The following is an 18,120-nucleotide window of genomic DNA, read 5'->3' as shown; positions in this document are numbered from 1 at the left end:
GAGGTGGCCTGCCATCTCCATCTAGGCCAGCCATTTGCCTAGGCCGCCATCTGGAACTGGGCCTCATACTGCTGCTACAGTGGCTCACTGTTGTAGCAACACGGCCGCACCAGTGCCGGCTGGTGCATGAACGGCTGACTGGTCCCCGCTGGTCCAACGTCCCTTTCTCGCTACTTCAGAACTGCAGAACTGGGGTATAACTATTTTACAGTTATCTGGGCAACCTCACACAGTGTACAGCCATTCCGGATAGTCAGTGGCGCTGGCCAGAGGCCCCTTAGTCCCCGCCCTGGCTGTTATTCCTGTCCTGCCCTTCACCGTGCATTTTAGCCGGGCACTCTTCGGCCGCAACGCCAGGCAAGGGCACCACAATATAAAAAGTATTTTTTGTGTGTAAATCTAACCCAAATGCACAGCACATACAGTAGGTGTATACTACATACATATATACTGTAAAAGTCTGGTCACCTCAGCACTTGCTGACCACCACCTTGGTGGTGTAGAAAAAAAGCAATTCATAAAAAGTAATTGCTCACATGATTTGAAATTGCAGCAATGATCTAATTACATTTAGCAATCTATTACAAATTAGCCTGATGTTAATAGATATGTGGAACTGTAATGTGCCATATGGTACAAAGTATTTATTTGACCACATACTTTATAAGCCTTTGACACTTTTAGAGTTTGATAATGTCTTTTTTTTTAGATGGACCAAATTGTGGTTTGCGTGTAAATTCACTTTTCTGGTCCCTATTTATTAATTTGTCAATATGTCCCTGTGCACTATTCCCACTGATGTAAATATAAATTGAAAAAACAGAGTTAATGCTAAGACTGGTGCAGTTCGCTTTATATCCCTGGTCAGACAGACGCTCAAAAAAAGCACACTATATGCCCCCACTCAAGATGGCCGCCACACAAACATAGTCCCAAAGTTCGAGGTCACATGATAAACCTTCCGGCCTGCATATATTATAATTAGTCAGAAAAAAAGGTTGCTTTTACACGAGTGTGACTGACTTCCTGAGCTAAGATTGAGTTAGAGGCAGAAGAGAGACGCAAGCTCTCTAACACAACAAAACAAAACAATCTGATCAATATACCAACAGTTGTGTTTTTTTACATCTGTAAACGCCGGAGAAGCAAAAGCATGGATTATTCGGTAAGTGTATGAACTGACAAGTGACTTTTAATGCATTATTTCCTTTTTGAAATATTTAGCGAACAACCAAGAACATTGATTGAACAGACAAAGAAGCAGTGTGACGGAGGAAACAGTCAATTTTGTTCTCTGTTGTCGTAAATGTCGACATATTTAGGATGAATTTACAAGGTCGTCTTTGAGTCGGGTATTCAAATGTCTTGCAACACCCTTGTTGTTGCCATAGTGCACTTTATTTCGTTATACAATGCACGAACCAGCTGTACTTTAAAGGGAACTTAACATTTTACATTTTCTCTGTAACTATGATACTGTAATTTTTTGTAAGCGTGGAAGGTTGTTTTCTGTAATGTCTGTCTTAGGTAAAATAATGTATGGGAATAAACGACTTTTATTTTTAACACAAAACGACTAGAGGCTTCTTCAGTAACATTTTGAGGGGGGTAACCGATGACAAATGTTAGACTCTCATAGTGAGTCTTGTAAGAACTTGTATGGAAAACTTTGAGAACCAGACGTCAGCATTCACCTATCCGCCTGTGATTTATTTGTTAATTTATGCCTGAATTTACCATTCAAGCTTTCCCTCATAAAAGGGGAAAAACAGAATTCCTTAAATAAAAGCCACTTTAAAGGAACAGTGCCTGTGTACTGTTAACGACTACTCCGACAGGAAAGGTGGTAGGAAGTTTTTTTGTGTGTTATTGTTCATCAGATCACTTTGTGAGACGCCTTATTTTTCCACTCCTATCCTAATGCTTGTTCAAAGACTTCTTGGGTTAGTCTGGTAAGGTCTCTGAGGGCAGCAGGATGCAAGCGAGCATTGCACTGCAGAGACTGTACATATACAGTATATCTCTTCACCTCGTCATCTCATACCAAAAAGTTGAATTTACTCTTTAGTTATACGGAATGTAAAAGAATTGACCCTTTGCAAGGACGAAGCCAGTGCGTGGAACTGTTTCAGTATCTTACATCGCTTAAATCATGTGATGCATATTACGTGTAAACAGTTTAAGTACATAAAGGTACTGCATTAAGAGTGCTTCTGTAAAACATACTGTATGCGGTTTTTGTTTAGTGAACGTCCCAAAAAGTGGCATTCTTACAAAAACAGAGAAAAACGCTTATGAAAGATGAGCACAGTTTAGAAAAGCAAGTGTGTGCACTTAAGTGTTTGAATTGAAAGACAGTACTGAAGGTAAGGTAGTTAATAATTTACTGACGTCTACTGACTGAGCCCAGTTGAATTACGTCTCCTTCTGGACTTAAGTGCAAGCTTTCATCATGATGGATCGAATAAAACGTATGTAGGGACCACTAGATTAACTCTTCATTTGTTTTTCCTTGTTTGATAAAGCAACATTTTTCAATGTCATGGGCTTGGGATTGTCACTGATGCTAACTAGTGGCCCTTGGATGAGCTTATTATTTGATTACTTGTTTCTCTAAAAGTCCTTGCTCTCAAAAATACTCTACGTCAGGTGTTTTGTTCCAACCACTTCAGCATACAGCATTTTCTGCAATCTCTCCTTAACTTGTTTATTAAAAGTTGGCACATTTATTTATATGCCAACTTGTCTGTTATGTCCTAAAATAATATGTATGAAACAGTCCCACAATGAGCTTTTTTTCTTTCTTAAGTGAACAAATTGGTAACATTTCAGCTAACATGTCTGAATAAGGAAAGTTAGGAAACTCAAGAGATTGGAAGAGGGTTAATACCAATTACAGATCATATTCAAGCTTTCAAGAGCTGGAAACAATTCAAAAACATACCACAGTTAAGTTAAAACGGATAGCCTGTGTTAAGAAGTCATCTGAAAAAAAAAAACAATATATACGCAGGATTTCCCCTAGGCTTCAGTATATGGACAGTAGGTGTCTGAGGTTTGTGAAAGTGAAACTGCTCTGCATCAACATTTGGCTAATTCCTGTCCTCTCTAAATGGCTTTGGCTTTCTGTAAAAGTAGCATTAAAACATTAAAGTTATTATTAAATTATTATTATTAAAGGACTTACTGAATCAGTATTCTCAGGCTCTTAATGTGAGATGTGCTGTTTCCGGCTTTTTTTTGCCGAAGACCAGGCACTTTGCAATGGGTGAATAAGCCTTCTCATGTGTAGCACCAGGTCTGTGGAAATTGCTGAGCTTAGACGCTCTATGACTGTAGGTGTTTTTCAAGTTCAAGTTTATTGTCTTTCTACTCGTATACTGGTATATGGTATAAGGAAATGCTATTTAGCTAGCTCTCAGACGGTAAGAAGTACCAAAAAACAACAACAATACAATTGTATAAGAAAAGAAAGACAGAGACAACAGGCAATGTGCAAAACAACACCAGGTAACAGGTAATGTGCAAAACAACATCAGATGTGCAAAATCATACATCAACAGAATAAAATAAAGGCTAGAAAATTATGGAGAGTGAGCTTCTTGACATGTGAGGTAGAGGTAGATTTCAATGCGTGTTTGAGTTTTGGTAAGAGAGAAGGCACTGTGAGGTTCAGGTCGTAGGTGAGAGAGGCTGGGAGTTTAATAGTTTGATAGTGCGGAGGTAAAAACTGTCTCTGAGTCCGGTAGTCCGGGCCTGAATGCTCTAATGTTCTTGTCACCCACTTCAGTGCAGATAGTGAAATAGTAAAAAAAAATATTTCACTGTGGGGCATTCACCATCAGTGTCAAAGTGTACCCAGTAAAGAACTGGTTACAGTGCAGTGTTACAGTGCAGTGTTACAGTGCAGTGTTACAGTGCAGTGTTACAGCGCAGTGTGCTGCTTCCCTACCCACTGTTTACTGTCCTGATCATGAAATATTCATCCGTGTGTTCCAAAGCCAGACTGAACATCAGAGATGACCTGGTCTGAGTGGCCAACCAACAATATTTGTGGATGGCAGAATCCATAACATCTTGAAGCCATGGAAGAAAACTCAACCCCCCCCCCCACCCCTGAAATGTGTTTTGTGGTACTTCACATATTCATATTACTGTGCTGTATAAAGCAGGTCTGGAATTTTCCAGACACACAAAGCCCATGTTGTTTTCAAATATGTTTCAATTGGTATGATTTAGGGCTGTAAATTCTGGGACACCAAGATGTTACTGAAATTCAAAAGTAATACTTATTCATGCACACAGTATATTGGATCACAGGGGCAAAGGTGTCTAGGTGGGAACAGTTCTGCTTAACAAAGCTACATGCATAGTGTTGAATATCTATTTTTTGTGTAATACGAGACAATCAAGAAATATTAAGTTTCATGATCCGTTTACAAGCCTTTGGTTAAACAAGAGATAGCCTCTTTTTAGTTAAGCTTTTGGAAGTGACTCTTTTTTAACATTTGAATAATTTGCAACCTGTGTCATTAAGAATGGAAAAGTAATTGTTTTGAGAAAACAAACACGAACATGGAATCAATTGGAAAATGATTCAAGGTGTCCATCTTCTTTATTCTGTAACCAGTTAATTGTTTTTTTTTTTACTTCTTTTACCAAACAGATTTAATTTGAAGTTCAATCAACACGCTTTGATTGTTGGGGAAAAAAACAGTAGGCTAGGAAACCTTTGTGCAATTTATAGTTATCAGCCTTATAAGGCATTGTGTATTTGTATTTATTGTAACTGTATGGTAGAATATTAGCATTGTAATGGAAGTTACATTTTAGTTTTGTTGGCAGCATCCTTGAAAATTAAACTGCATGTTTTTTAGAGTCTAGATACTTAGTAGCATTTAAACTGTAATCTTTTACTATTTATGGTCAAGGATTGAAGTGAAAGGCCTTTGTTCTCAAGTCATTATAATGTGGTAAATACTGTGTTGGTGCCTTGCGGTGGTCATATTTTCACAGAAGACCAGGGTCAGAACTTTCAGGTGACGTGCCTAAGAGGTTCAAATGAAAGGAGGCCATTTGGCCCATCTGACCTATCCAGCAGCCATATCGCTCTGCAACTCACAACTTGCAGCCCACTGAAGCTAAGCACGTGTGAGCCTGGTCAGTACCTGGATGAGAGACCTCCTGGGAAAGCTAAGGCTGCTGCTGGAAGAGGTGTTAGTGGAGCCAGCAGGGGGCGCTCACCCTGCGGTCCATGTGGGTCCTAATGCCCCAGTATAGTGATAGGGTCACTTTATTGTTAATAGGCGCCGTCCTTCGGATGAGACATAAAACTGAGGTCCTGACTCTGTGGTCAGTAAAAATCCCAGGGTGTTTCTCAAAAAGAGTAGGGGTCACCCTGGTGTCTTGGCCAAGTTTCCCATCGGCCCTTACCAATCATGGCCTCCTAATAATCTACATCTATGAACTGGCTTCATTACTCTGCTCTCCTCCCCACTGATAGCTGATGTGTGGTGAGCGTTCTGGCGCAATATGGCTGCCATCCCATCATCCATGTGGGGCTGCACACTGGTGGTGGAGGAGGGGAGTCCCCATTACCTGTAAAGAGCTTTGAGTGGAGTTTCCAGAAAAGTGCTATATAAGTGTAAGCAATTATTATTATTATTATTTTTATTTTGTTAGTGTCTTATTAATCCACGGATCTCATCCAGCTGTTTCTTGAAGGAAACTAGGGTTTAGACTACAACCACATGGCTTAGTTCTACACTCCCACAACCGTTTGAATAAAGTAGGGCCCCCTGTTCTTGGTTTTAAATGCACTGTCTTTTTTTTTAAGATTAAGATGTATTAGTAATAAAGAAATACTGGTACACAAAATATGATGAGACAGTCTATGAAGAACTTTTGAATAAAGTTTTGTGAGCCATGTTGCAAAATCTGTACGTTTCATTAGAAACTTGCATGAAACAAAATTAGTCCCAAGCTGTGAAAGTTCAGAATGTTTTTGATGGATTGAAATCTGTTTATTCAGAAGAGTTTGAACTTTGTGGGATTTTGGCCTAGTGACTGCAGAAAAGACCTTGGCAAGCTTGCTTATGATAATAGATGGGATACTAAGAGTAATTTAGTATGTGGTATTTCTTTTTTATCAGAGTCGTACTGTCCTCAATATAAAAGGATTTTATGAATCTCTAATTAGTGAAGCCCTTACTTAGACCAGCATTTTTATGACTTGGTAGGGAAAAGCTATTGGGTTTAAATAAAAAAAACAAACTTTTTTTCTGTTGCACTGCAAATTTAAGAAGACACAGGGGCAAAAATATTTTGGGAGGTTTTTGCCTGAATACCAGATACCCAATTATATGCTTCCCTAAGATTTTGCCTGTATTCTGACAACGCCCTTTCAAGGCCTCAGTATTTATATTCTTTGTAGTTTTTGTTCATTCCCAGAGGCACCCTTCCCTTGTGCTGACTAGAAAGTTGATCATGCTAGCTGATTATTGTTATGTGAACAATGAGTATTGTTCACTGCTGGTCTAATCTGAGACTGTTGCTGTGGTGAAGGAAAAAAAGAACCCGCTCAAGCCAGAGTATTGTAATGCAGACCAGCTTGTGATCTTTTTCACCATAAGCAAACTTGTCGGTTAACAACTCCAATAGTCTAACTCAGAAACATTGTTGAAACGCATCAGGTTTTGTTCTGTTGACGCCCCTGTGTATTGAAAATCTCTGAAAAATATCTGCATGACATAATAGGGACGATGGGAAGTTCTGTTAGTAAACATTTAAAAGTGTGAAGCTTTTGTTGTTTTTAGTTTTTGTCTAGGAAACGATAGTTATGTGTTGCGACTTGTTGAGACGTGAAAGGCTACATTGTAAACGACATAGTTTACTATGGCTAGATAGGCTACATACTGTAGTAAACTTTGATCCCAGTTTTATGGTTTACAAAATTCTCAGTTTTTATCAGCTGCAAACTGAAAAGAGGGATCTTACATGGAATCACGGATTAGAAGACTGACGTAATTTTAAGTTTGACTTTTGTTCCCCCAAGCTCATGCAAAATGCTGGATTCATTTCCTAGCTGTCTATATGTTGTGTTCCCAAAATAATCAAAAGACAATTTAGGGGTAGAAATGGCAGTGAATGAAAGGACAGAAAATCTTGCAGTTTGACTTGCAAAATTGTTGGTTTTGAGGGAAGTAACTCTTTACTGGTTAGATGCCTTTTTGGCATCAATCGCTAATGATAAGCAAAATCTTATTTGAACAATTTATCTCCTGAAAGACAGGATAAAGTCCATTTCACAGGGACACATCTAAGCTTGACCTTTGAGCTACTTTGAGTCTTATTCAGTCAGCATTTTGTATACAAAAAATATGTCATCAATAGTTTGAGTTTGCGTATGCAGTTGATATGTAGTTATATTTGTGTGGTATCAGTGTGATTCCCAGAAGTGCATATGACTGTCAAACAGGGACTAATGCAGTCTGTTGTGTATGTTTAGAGTTTTACTTTGAAACCCATTACACAGACACATTAGTCACTCTAATGTCTGTGTCTGTACTCAGTCTAATTTTGCGTATCTGATGCAATATTTATTACACAGATAAAAGCTCTCTACTGTAGAGGCATTTCAACCGTTTTCAGAACCCATTATGAAACATCTCATAAAAGTATTGGATCAATAAACGTCTAGCCCACCACAATGAGAAAAATGTGCAAAATACTGTAGCCTTCTCTTGTTGGGAATGCAGAATTTACACATTTGTCATATACAGTACAGACAAAAGTGTGTATATATAATCTTCTAAACATTAATTTCAGGCATATTCCTAGTGCTATTGCTAACCGTGTTCTGAAGTGCTGCCCTTTTTGGCAATATAAGTTTAATTCAGTTTCCTGTCAGGAATATTTTACAGTAGGTACTATACATTTATTTGTTCAAAATGTGTTGGAAGTTTTTAAAAGTGTTCATCTTTGTAACCATATCACTTATATGGAACCTGTCAGAACAGAGCAACGAGCAACAAGGACTGCACACGGTGGTTCAGATCAAGTCTTTGATCTCACTTAAAATCAAGGTGTGTTTTATAAGTGTTGTATGTTCTCTGAGTTTAAAGGTACAATTAGATCTCCACTTGCAGCATCCAGTCTACTCAACTGGGCCAATATTTGAATACATCTTTAATATACTAGTTTTTAAAATCTGCCCTCCTGTCCCAGAGACTCTCTTATGTGTTTCCCCTTCATTAAATGCTTTTCTCCCTGTAACTCTATTTGCTTTGACCTCTGCCTGCTAGTCTGTCACTAGCAATTTTTTTCCATGGATTTGGTAGATGAAGTGGATTAGAAAATCAGCATTGTTGATACTGGGCCTTTTATCAGTTAAGTAACCATATTTAATTTCCCCTCACTGTGGGGGAAAACAGTATCTTGCTCCACTTTTAGCATTCTATGAGAGAACTCAGTGAACATAAGCTCTAAACTAGAAATCCTCGTAAAAAAATACATCCATAAGTATTTCTAAATTATGGATGAGTCTTCAGTTGAAACTCCTACTATAAGCATAGTGCTTTTGAAATGTTTAGAGTTGTAAATTTAATGTATTTGGAAATTATTTTTGAAACTTACATTTTGTGACAGATATGTAACATAAGCATATTGTACCTGTTCTTTCTCTGTTTAAATGCAAGTGTCTATATCTGCCATCTGCTTCCTCACATATAATCAACTTTGTTGTATAGACATTGATCAGGATGTCTTGAGCATGCAGATGAGTGTATCCTATTAAGAAAGCTACTGTATAGGTTCCACATCTGGTAAGGTTGGGTGTTTCCTGATAAATAGACCTAAAGTACTTCCATATGTTTATAGTAAAGGTTTAGAAACCACTCACAGAGAGAAAGGTGGCTATATAGATGGTTATTTTTCACTGTGATCCTTTGTTTAATTATGCCTTTAAACTCTTGAAGAGTTCTTCTTTAAAAATGCATTACAAACATTAAGGAACATGGCATTTGATCTTAGGGCTTCCACTGATGGACGGCTGTCCTATTATGTTGTTCCAAATGGGGACAAAACCAGTCTGTAGTTAATTGTTTTGACCTTGCCTGATTTCTGCTTTGTTATATAAGAGTTGCCTCTTTTACTCATAATTGATTAATATCGCCAACTTCCACTTAATTTTCTTGATGGGTGTCTTCAGCTGCTTACTTTGGTTTAAATATAGTCTTAGTTGATGTTTGTCGTTTGCTGTGACTTGTGCCGCAGCTGAAATGAAGGTCAGTTACAACAAGAGCAAGAGACTTAATTAACAAATGACTGCACTGCACCGATGGGCCCCATTCAAGGCAGTTGCTAAATGTTATATGCAAACATCCCATTTATAAAGTTTCTGAGATATATTAATGAATTAACTTGAGTGGTGTCTGTTTTTAATTACTTTGTAGATCCACAAAGTTTGCACTTGTAGATCACTATAAATGTAGCCTACACATGAATGTACAAACTGAGTGTTTGTGTTTATATACATGGATGTTGCATTCTAAATGTAATGTGATTTGAAAGCCATAAGGAATGCAACTTTTAACAATATAGGGTTAGCTTGGATTGTATTTGGCTGGCATGCATTTTAACTGTGAAATAAATTGGGTGTTAGTTTAATCTAGACTGTGAATCATGATTCTTAAATTATCTAAACAAGACAATTATCTAATGAGCCATTTTGAATGCTTGCTTGGTAAATTTGAAGCTATTGTTATCTGGGGTATGTTATCTTTCTTGTTACATATCACACTGTGCAAGGATAAAGGTTATTCCAAACATTGTATGGATCCAGTGTAGGCAAACCACCTTTTTGTTGATAGAATCAACATTTTACTGGTGAAAAGCAATATTATGAGTTTAAGTGAATGGATTTCTTGTTATTGTAAGACTGTTTTACACTATACAAATATTGTAAATGCCGACTACTTTTTCTGTTGTTTAACCCTGGTCTCATGTATGAACACATTACAATTGTCATATTGCAAGTAACACATACATTGTCATACAGTATGTGTGTGCAATAAATACAGTGGATGTACTTAAGATGTGAAACAACTTTAAAGTCAACCCTTTCCCTAACCCTTCCTTGAAAATAGTTTTCAGATGCACATCCAGATTGGTGTCATTTTTTTCCATCTTTTTGAGCTACTGAATTCCTCTTTGTGTTTCTTTCGATAGTGTTTTTCTAGATCGCACTGTAACATCTGAAGGAAAATACCACTCTTGATAAAATTTTAAATAACGTTTTTAAAAGCATTTATTCAATTTTTCAAATAAAAAAATGTATTCATTAACTGCTGACAGGAAACCTACTAAGATGGTGGAAATGAGTATTTAAAGAATCGTAATGTTATGTGATTTGATTGCCATGTTAAGCAATGAATTCCATTGAAAAGTTTCCACAAAAGCTAGCCTGTCAGGCGCAGGTCCCTGTCATGTTTGCGGCTGTGTCTGAAGAGCTATACACTATGGCCATAAGAAAGTTGGAGTGCATTAATTTAAATGTTTCAATACCCCTTACGTTTTTCCAGACTGCCTTGGAAGTGTATAAAGAAGTGATTCTGATGTATCTGGAAGAGGGCCGGAAGTTTGTGAATACGAAGTGCGAAGGGCTGGAAGCTTGGCAGATCATCGGGGTGACAGTTGGCTCTACTCTGCTGGCAGTGTGGCTCCACGGATTCCTCTTTCAGCAGGAGAGTGAGTACAGAGGTCACACATGGTTTGGAATAAGGAGTAGTTTTCTAAAGACATATTGTGGCTACTGGGGATTGCTTTAAAGTGAGCTGTTCAGTTGCCTAAAATATTTACTTTTGATCTATTGACAAAAATATTTTCAATAATTATTGTTGAATTCATGAATATTTTCCATTTTAGAATCCAGGATGTTGAATGAGAAAAAAATGCGTTATAACCAACTCTGCATGTTCTGTTGCATTCTTTAGCATGCATGGTGCCGAGTATGTTTTTTTTTCCCAGTGCTTAATCATAGACTCCAGTATAGCAAATGTATGTTTTCTGTTCTGTGGGAATTGTCGGTGCTTTATAATTGGAAATGCTTCTGTTTCCGTGCAAAAACCAACAACACAGAGGTTCTTGGTAACATTCATAGATCTCCCTTTATGATTCATAGATGCACACATCTTTAATGTGAAAATATGCAAAAGATTTCAGTAAGGCTTGCTCTCGGGGGTAGATTTGCTCATCACCACTTGCGTGCTGTAAGCCTGGTTAAAAACTCTAGACAATGTGCAGCTAAACATCTGATATAGTCGGGTTAATTGTGTTAATGAAAAAGTAATTTTGTCACCTTCTAGGCTTATGTCATCAGAACTCAGAAACCAGGCAGGGCTGGGATGGATAAAAGTGATGTTGGGCCAGTTGGAGGCATTCTTTTCCAAAGTTTCCAAACCAGTGTACACGGTGTATTGTTGTGTATCCAATTAGCATGGTGACAGAGGAGCACTGTGCTGTGGAGATGCTGTCCTTCAGCTGAAATGTGAAACCATGGTCCAGACTGCCTGAATGTTAGAGATTCCATAGTACAGTTCATAAGAGAAAGATGTCAAGGCTGGTGTCCTGGCTAAGTTTCACTCTGGTCTTGTACTGCCTGGCCCACTTAAAGTGCCCCTTAATTAAGGTGGTAAAGCACTTTCTTCCTTCACCTGATCTACATGTCACCCAGGTGGTACAGCACTACAGTGGTGAATGAAGTGGTTCCGCTACTATATACAGTATAAAACCTTCTGAGATCCTTCAGAATAAAACGTTCTATGTCAATGTGAGGAATTATATTTGATAATCAAAATATGTATAACTCTTACTTGATATTTTTGATGATAATTGATTATATTTTTTGGTTTTTACCACTTCTTAAGCCCACACTTCTTCATGAACAGAGTTTTCTCTAATAGATATAATGTATGTAATAACTTTTCAGTTTCATACATAAATTAGTGGATGTATTTAAAGGATGAAGTTCATTTTAATATGGGACCTGTATATGTTTTATACAGAAACAAAGTTAATCAATTAATTAAATTAAGCAGGTCTGGAAGGATACAAACAAGCTGTACACTTGGAAAGAGTTTAATGTTGCTATAAAATTTTTCCTGTCTAAGGACAGGTCTGGAAAGTAGTATTCAACATTGTGTTGGTCTCAGAAATCAAATTCCAAGGATTGTGTTTTAATGGAAGAATGCATATAATTTTGCACAATATCCCTAATTTTTTTTATATTAAATAAGTCATAAGCTGGTGACTAGAGCAATATTTGACGTCTTTTCAAAGTGTGAAGATTAAGTCACCAAGATCTTTGATCTGCAATAAATTGTTGATGTTCTTCAAGCTACAGTATATGGTAGCTGTTAGTCTTGGTGTTTACATAGATGAGTATATTGAAGATTGGGACCGCACTGAAATATTGTACCATAAAATAACGGTTATGTTATTACTGTTATTGAAGAAAACACTAGTTTGGAAATTTGGCTCATCTTTTGATATGATTGCCAAGTTTTGAAAGTACACACAGGTGAAGGCTAAATTTGTGACTCCAAGATGCTTTGGAAATCTGTGCTTTTGTTTCATGTATTTTTATCCTATATTTAACATCTGCATTTTTAAGTTACTCTTATCAGGTTATTTTGTTTAATATTTCCTACCATGTATCCTGCTGTATTTTTCTTTAAGAAGTGTTTGCTATGTCTGAATGAACCCAAATGTTAAGGGATTGTAATTCAGTATATCTATTTAGGTTTCCAATTCGTATATTGGAGACATTGATTATATTTCTTTTGTTCTGTCTGCCATGAGAACATGTTTATTAAGATTATTAACTGTAATGCTGATAGTTTTAGATAAAAAATTGCGTATAGCATATATCAAGTTCAACTAGATGTTAGATTTTTTTTTAAATCATTACATGAGCTTTTATCAGGTGCATGCAATTAAATATCTATTCTTTAAACTAGCTTCTAAAGGGATAAAGGTTGGTTTTATTGTGGTGTTAGTCACGTGAATATACATGTTTTCAAATTAATGATTCACTTTTCTTTGCTTTGCAGGCTTGACATCAAGAATAAAAAAGCAGTGTTTTAGGATTATAAGAAAAATTCCTTTTGTTGGGGCCACAGTATGTTTATTTAAAATCTTCCTATAAATTTTCTTTAAAATATTTCTCATTAATTCTGTATCTTGCCTATATATCATTCTTATGTTTTTCCATAAAATGTTTATTCCTTAATGTGCATGGAAAATAATTTTAACACATAAATAATTAACAGAGCATGATAAAAGAATAAATAAATACAGAATAGACTGCTAATAAATGAATAATACATTATAATGATATATTCATAGTTCACAAAAATCAGTTGCAACATTAAGTACAGCACAAAATATCCCCTTTATTCTCTACAGTTTATTTACCCTGGAGTGTTAATAGACTGTATTTATGATGTTTGCTGTAGCATTTACCTAAAGGTCTGCTTTTATACTGAAAATCAAGCCTTCAACATCTTCACGTGCAAAAAGATGAATTATTCAATTTGTAAAAGCCTGAGGAAGATGACTGTGACTCATCTGTTTCTTGTCTGAGATCTGAAACTCCTGCAGCAGACAGTTGAGCAAGCAGAGTACTGCAATAAGCATAAGTTTACTCCAGGTCATTATCTTGTAGTAACCTTCAATATACTGGAGGGCGTTTTATATATGTTATGTTTTTACCAGTAGACTTCAGCATCTCATTCTGTCTTGATGTAGTGAATTTGGTTTTTCTCTAATATGTATGTTTGCATGTCCAAATTTAGTCGACTGCTTTACCACTAGATTTGAAAGTACACGTCTAACTGTCACTTACCACTGCACTGCATAATGATGTGTGTCCAAAGTCCTCATGTCTCATTTCATCTAAAAAGGTGTGACTCTCCTTTTTAAAGTTGTTTTTTTACATTCTAATTATGCATGTTTTTTTAATTAAGGCTAATACTAATTATTGAAAGAGAAGCTGGTTCTTTGATGCATTGTCCTCTTTAATGGTGTTCAGCGTGCTCTGTTTGTTTCCAGATCCAGAGTCAGCTGAACAAGGCTCTGGATGACATGGCTTCCAGCTTGTTCACCCTGAAGGAAGGAATGAGTTACACCCACTCCCTACCCTCCCAGGGGCTCACTCAAACACAGGTGCTGGAGAAGCTCAAAGAGTACAGTGCACTGGGTGAGTGCTGCTCTCGCAGGTTGCTTTGGCCTCTTTGCAAAGTTTAGGCATGGGTCTGGTGTTCGGATTTAAGCCATTAATGTTAAAGTGCAAAGAAAGCCCCCATGAAAAATTTTGATATGGTGTGCCTTTAACATTGTTGTGTAGTTTATATGAGAGTTAAAAAGTTACCAAAAGGAGGGATAGTGGTAGAAAAGTCTATTTTCTAAAAAACAATCATTACTTTGGTTTTCTGGAAATTAGAAATACAGAATGTTTATTTTTTTAGTTTTAAGATGTCTTTGTATTGCAAAAAAAATGATGAGTCTGAACTTTAGAACTTGCTAAAACCATTAAGTTTAATTTACTGTATACAGAAAAAGAATGTAATGTAGATTCTTAGTACAGTATGTAGTTTGATTTACGTTGATTTGCTTGCACGTGTTCTATAAGCCTTAATTTTAAAAGAGGATTTTATTAGCTGTGGCATGGGACAATGGGGTTGATAAACGTAGTCTGACATGACTTCTGAATCTGTGCAGGAGATGTCCGGTGGGAGGAAGGCTGTGTTTCGGGAACTGTGTACAGTGGAGATGAGAAGCTTACAGATCTCCTTGTGAAGGTGAGCAGATCCAAGAGTTCCTGCCAGTGAGGGAGGAAAAGCACCTTTCACTAAGCCTCTGGGTGAAGGTGTTCTCTGAAGCAACCTTTTTAGGTTTTTATATACTGTAATACTGTATGTTTATGTTCCAAAATTAATATTGTTTATGGTCTTCACACACGTTATGCTCCTATTCTTTTTATGCTCAGCTACTAAGATTTCCCTTCAGTGGTAAAATTCCATATAAATATTCAATACTTAAACGGGCACAGTAAAGACATTAAATATACATGTACATACTGTATACAGTACAGTTTTGCATACAGTAATACGTTCATGTTCCTAAATCAATATATTTTATGAGCATGTGAAAGGCATGGTGAATCGGAGATTCTCAAAAATTACTGTACTTTGCATGATTGGAAACAAATGCATGATTGGATCAACGAAATGCTGTGGTGTTACTTTTACAAAGACGGTCAATGAAAAAAAGAATGTGGACCAGGGCAATGCTTTGAGTTTACAGCTTGTCCAAGGTCATTCATTATAAATACTATTAGTAATATCTTCGATTAAGACTTTGATGGCGACAGCTCAAACGAGAGGTTGAGCTTTATTAGCTCCACCTTGCGGAAATTCCGGATACTATTATTTTACCTGCGGTATCATGCGGTTCTATGCGAGAATATACAGTATTAATACTGTAATGTGCGGTATACCGCATCAAGCGCACCGCAGAATAATGCGGTATCGCCTGCTTGTTTGAATGGCTGCATCTGTATATGTTGTGAAAAACAGTCCTGTCACTGGAAAGAAGACAACCGCCACTGGCCATGACTAGACTTGCGCTATTGAAAGCTGTATTATAGCTTATTAATGTCGTTTCGTTATAGATGAGTTTAATGAGGCTGTAGGTGATTGTTTCTTTATGCTGACTATTACTGGGGGCAGGGAAAAGTGCTTAGAGTCTGAACCAATTATGTTCAAATCCTAAGTAGGACCCTGTTGTACCCTTGAAAAAGTACGTCCCTTTTATTGATCCAATAAAATATCTGTTTAAATGGGTACGAATCTAAAAATCATTGGATAAACATGTCAGCCAAATAACTAAATTTGGATCATTCATGCAAATGACAAGTAACTCACAGTCATACATATTTTTGTTGGCTGTTATATGCACTGATAAGTAGGTAAATGTTGGTAAAGTAATTTGACTAAATTCATTGTTTAACCTTTTAGCAAGGAGTGTTTTTGTAGTTATTCTGCCATTAGGCTTATTTTAAGTAGAAGTTTCCCCTCAGATTGTCATATTTCTGTTATTTAAATACAAACATAAATAGGTTCATAAATACCCATGATGTTTTTTGCTCTGTCTTAATATGGAGCCATATAAAAACCTGCTCTTATAAAATGCAAATAAAGTGGACATCTACTTTGGTGGATTGATGAAGCACTGTTGAAATACGTCACTCTTACTCCATCTCTGTGATTAAACCTATTGGATTAAGATTTTCAGTTTGTAGAACAAATAGTTTTAACACTAAGCTTTTTTAAAGGTCTATACTGTATGGATTACAATTTTTAAAATTGGTCCACTTCAATTCAAAATCAAGTCCATTGAAATGTAAAAGGCAAACTGAAAGAGTGTATGCCAGAAGCTTTATGCCTGATAAGCATTTAGATTATCCAATAAGTATTATGTTTTGTTTGAAAATTACAGAGTTGGGTATAAATGATTTGATTTGCCTTATTTGTCTCTGATTTAACCTGCAATCAGTTACACTGTCCTCTGTATACTGGCATCAAATCGGACATCCATCCGTTTTGTTTGGTTCTACTCATTTGCTTTGTGGCTCCATCAGTTTAATCCGCTGATGGTTGTGTTTTCAGGTCTATGGGGAGTTTGCCTGGTCTAATCCTCTGCATCCGGATATTTTCCCTGGAGTGCGCAAGATGGAAGCGGAGGTGGTGCGGATGGCCTGTACTCTCTTCCACGGCGGTCCTCAGTCCTGCGGCACGGTTTGTGTTCCTGATTTCAGTTGTCACGGAAAATTCTGAAACCTGCTTTAAACTCAAAACAGATTAAGTACAGTTTATTTTGATTGAGGTTAAAGAAATAATAATGTGGTCTTCTTACTTTTCTGCCTGCTTCAACCCACTATTGCTGAATTTGTCAAGAAGTTAGATGCTCAGTTATTTAAGATAATTGGGATAAAACTCAGAAATAGATTTAATCTTGTGCTACTAAAAGTACTACATATAAACCTAGAAATGAGTATTTCATTTTTCTTCATTTAAGCAAATAATCAGAAGAGTCACCAGGAACGTGAAAAATAATCTTATGAATCATGTCTCAGTTCTTTTTTATATTGTCTCATGTTTCTCCGTTTAAATTCCAAACTCCAGGTTTTGTTTTGTTTTTTTCCCCGATAGATTCTGTAAAGGCTATTTTGTTTTTTAAAATGTTATCCTTATAAAATGGATTTTATTTCGGTTTATTTCTTATCGTACATGTGACCTAAATGCCTGACTTTTTAGTAATGCTTGGATTTTCTGTCTTGCTTTGGGGTAGATGTAGAATTTTGCAACAAAGATAACTTGTATTTGTTCTTGGCATTTTTATTTAATTTCTTACTTCATCATTATTTAGCAATTAGTAGCACAACAGTATTGGGAATGTGACATGGTGCAAAGAATGCAGACTGCTCTTCATGATTCAGGGGAGAAAAATAATTAAATACAGCCTTGGACTTCTGAGCAACTGGTCACGCTGTCAGTAGATCAGCACATTTTATTCTTGTGTAATAGCCCAAACCAAATATTTCAAAATTGAACAGAACACGTAAAGTAGTGTGGCACAACATTTTCTGTCTGGTTGTAATTAGTTCCTCAAAATATTTCTTCTCAAGGCTGGTAAATATTTGCAACAGCACCATAATTGCATTTGTAGTGATAAGCCAGTTTCATGTTAATGTTTCATTTTGAAATTCATGTTTAAAATTAAAAATATAAGATCGTAAGTATTTTTTTTATTTATAGAATTTAGTATAATGGTTTAGCATTGGTCATGCGAATGAAGGGCTCTGCATATTCCTTGCTGCTAATGTAACACATTATAACTTTACAGTGCCTTGCGAAAGTATTCGGCCCCCTTGAACTTTTCAACCTTTTGCCACATTTCAGGCTTCAAACATAAAGATATAAATTTTTTATTTTATGTGAAGAATCACCAACAAGTGGGACACAATTGTGAAGTGGAACGAAATCTATTGGATTTTTGAAA

General features: G+C 36.6%; 1 protein-coding gene across 1 annotated transcript in view; it reads left to right on the top strand.

Annotated features, from left to right (window-relative positions):
• Positions 1–983: 983 nt before the first annotated feature.
• Positions 984–18,120, top strand: part of sgpl1 (sphingosine-1-phosphate lyase 1) — a 35,877-nt gene continuing 18,740 nt past the window's right edge. The window contains exons 1-6 of the mRNA XM_088635570.1: positions 984–1,165; positions 10,581–10,746; positions 13,110–13,177; positions 14,110–14,257; positions 14,779–14,858; positions 16,728–16,856. Of these exons, the coding sequence (XP_088491696.1) occupies positions 1,154–1,165; positions 10,581–10,746; positions 13,110–13,177; positions 14,110–14,257; positions 14,779–14,858; positions 16,728–16,856 (603 nt within the window). The 5' untranslated portion in view covers positions 984–1,153. The remainder of the gene's footprint in view (positions 1,166–10,580; positions 10,747–13,109; positions 13,178–14,109; positions 14,258–14,778; positions 14,859–16,727; positions 16,857–18,120) is intronic.

Source organism: Lepisosteus platostomus, chromosome 6 (genome assembly GCF_059453375.1).
Source record: "Lepisosteus platostomus isolate fLepPlt1 chromosome 6, fLepPlt1.hap1, whole genome shotgun sequence".
NCBI classification, from domain to species: domain Eukaryota; kingdom Metazoa; phylum Chordata; class Actinopteri; order Semionotiformes; family Lepisosteidae; genus Lepisosteus; species Lepisosteus platostomus.
Note: the sequence above shows the minus strand (reverse complement) of the source record. Positions and strands in the feature narration are given on the sequence as shown.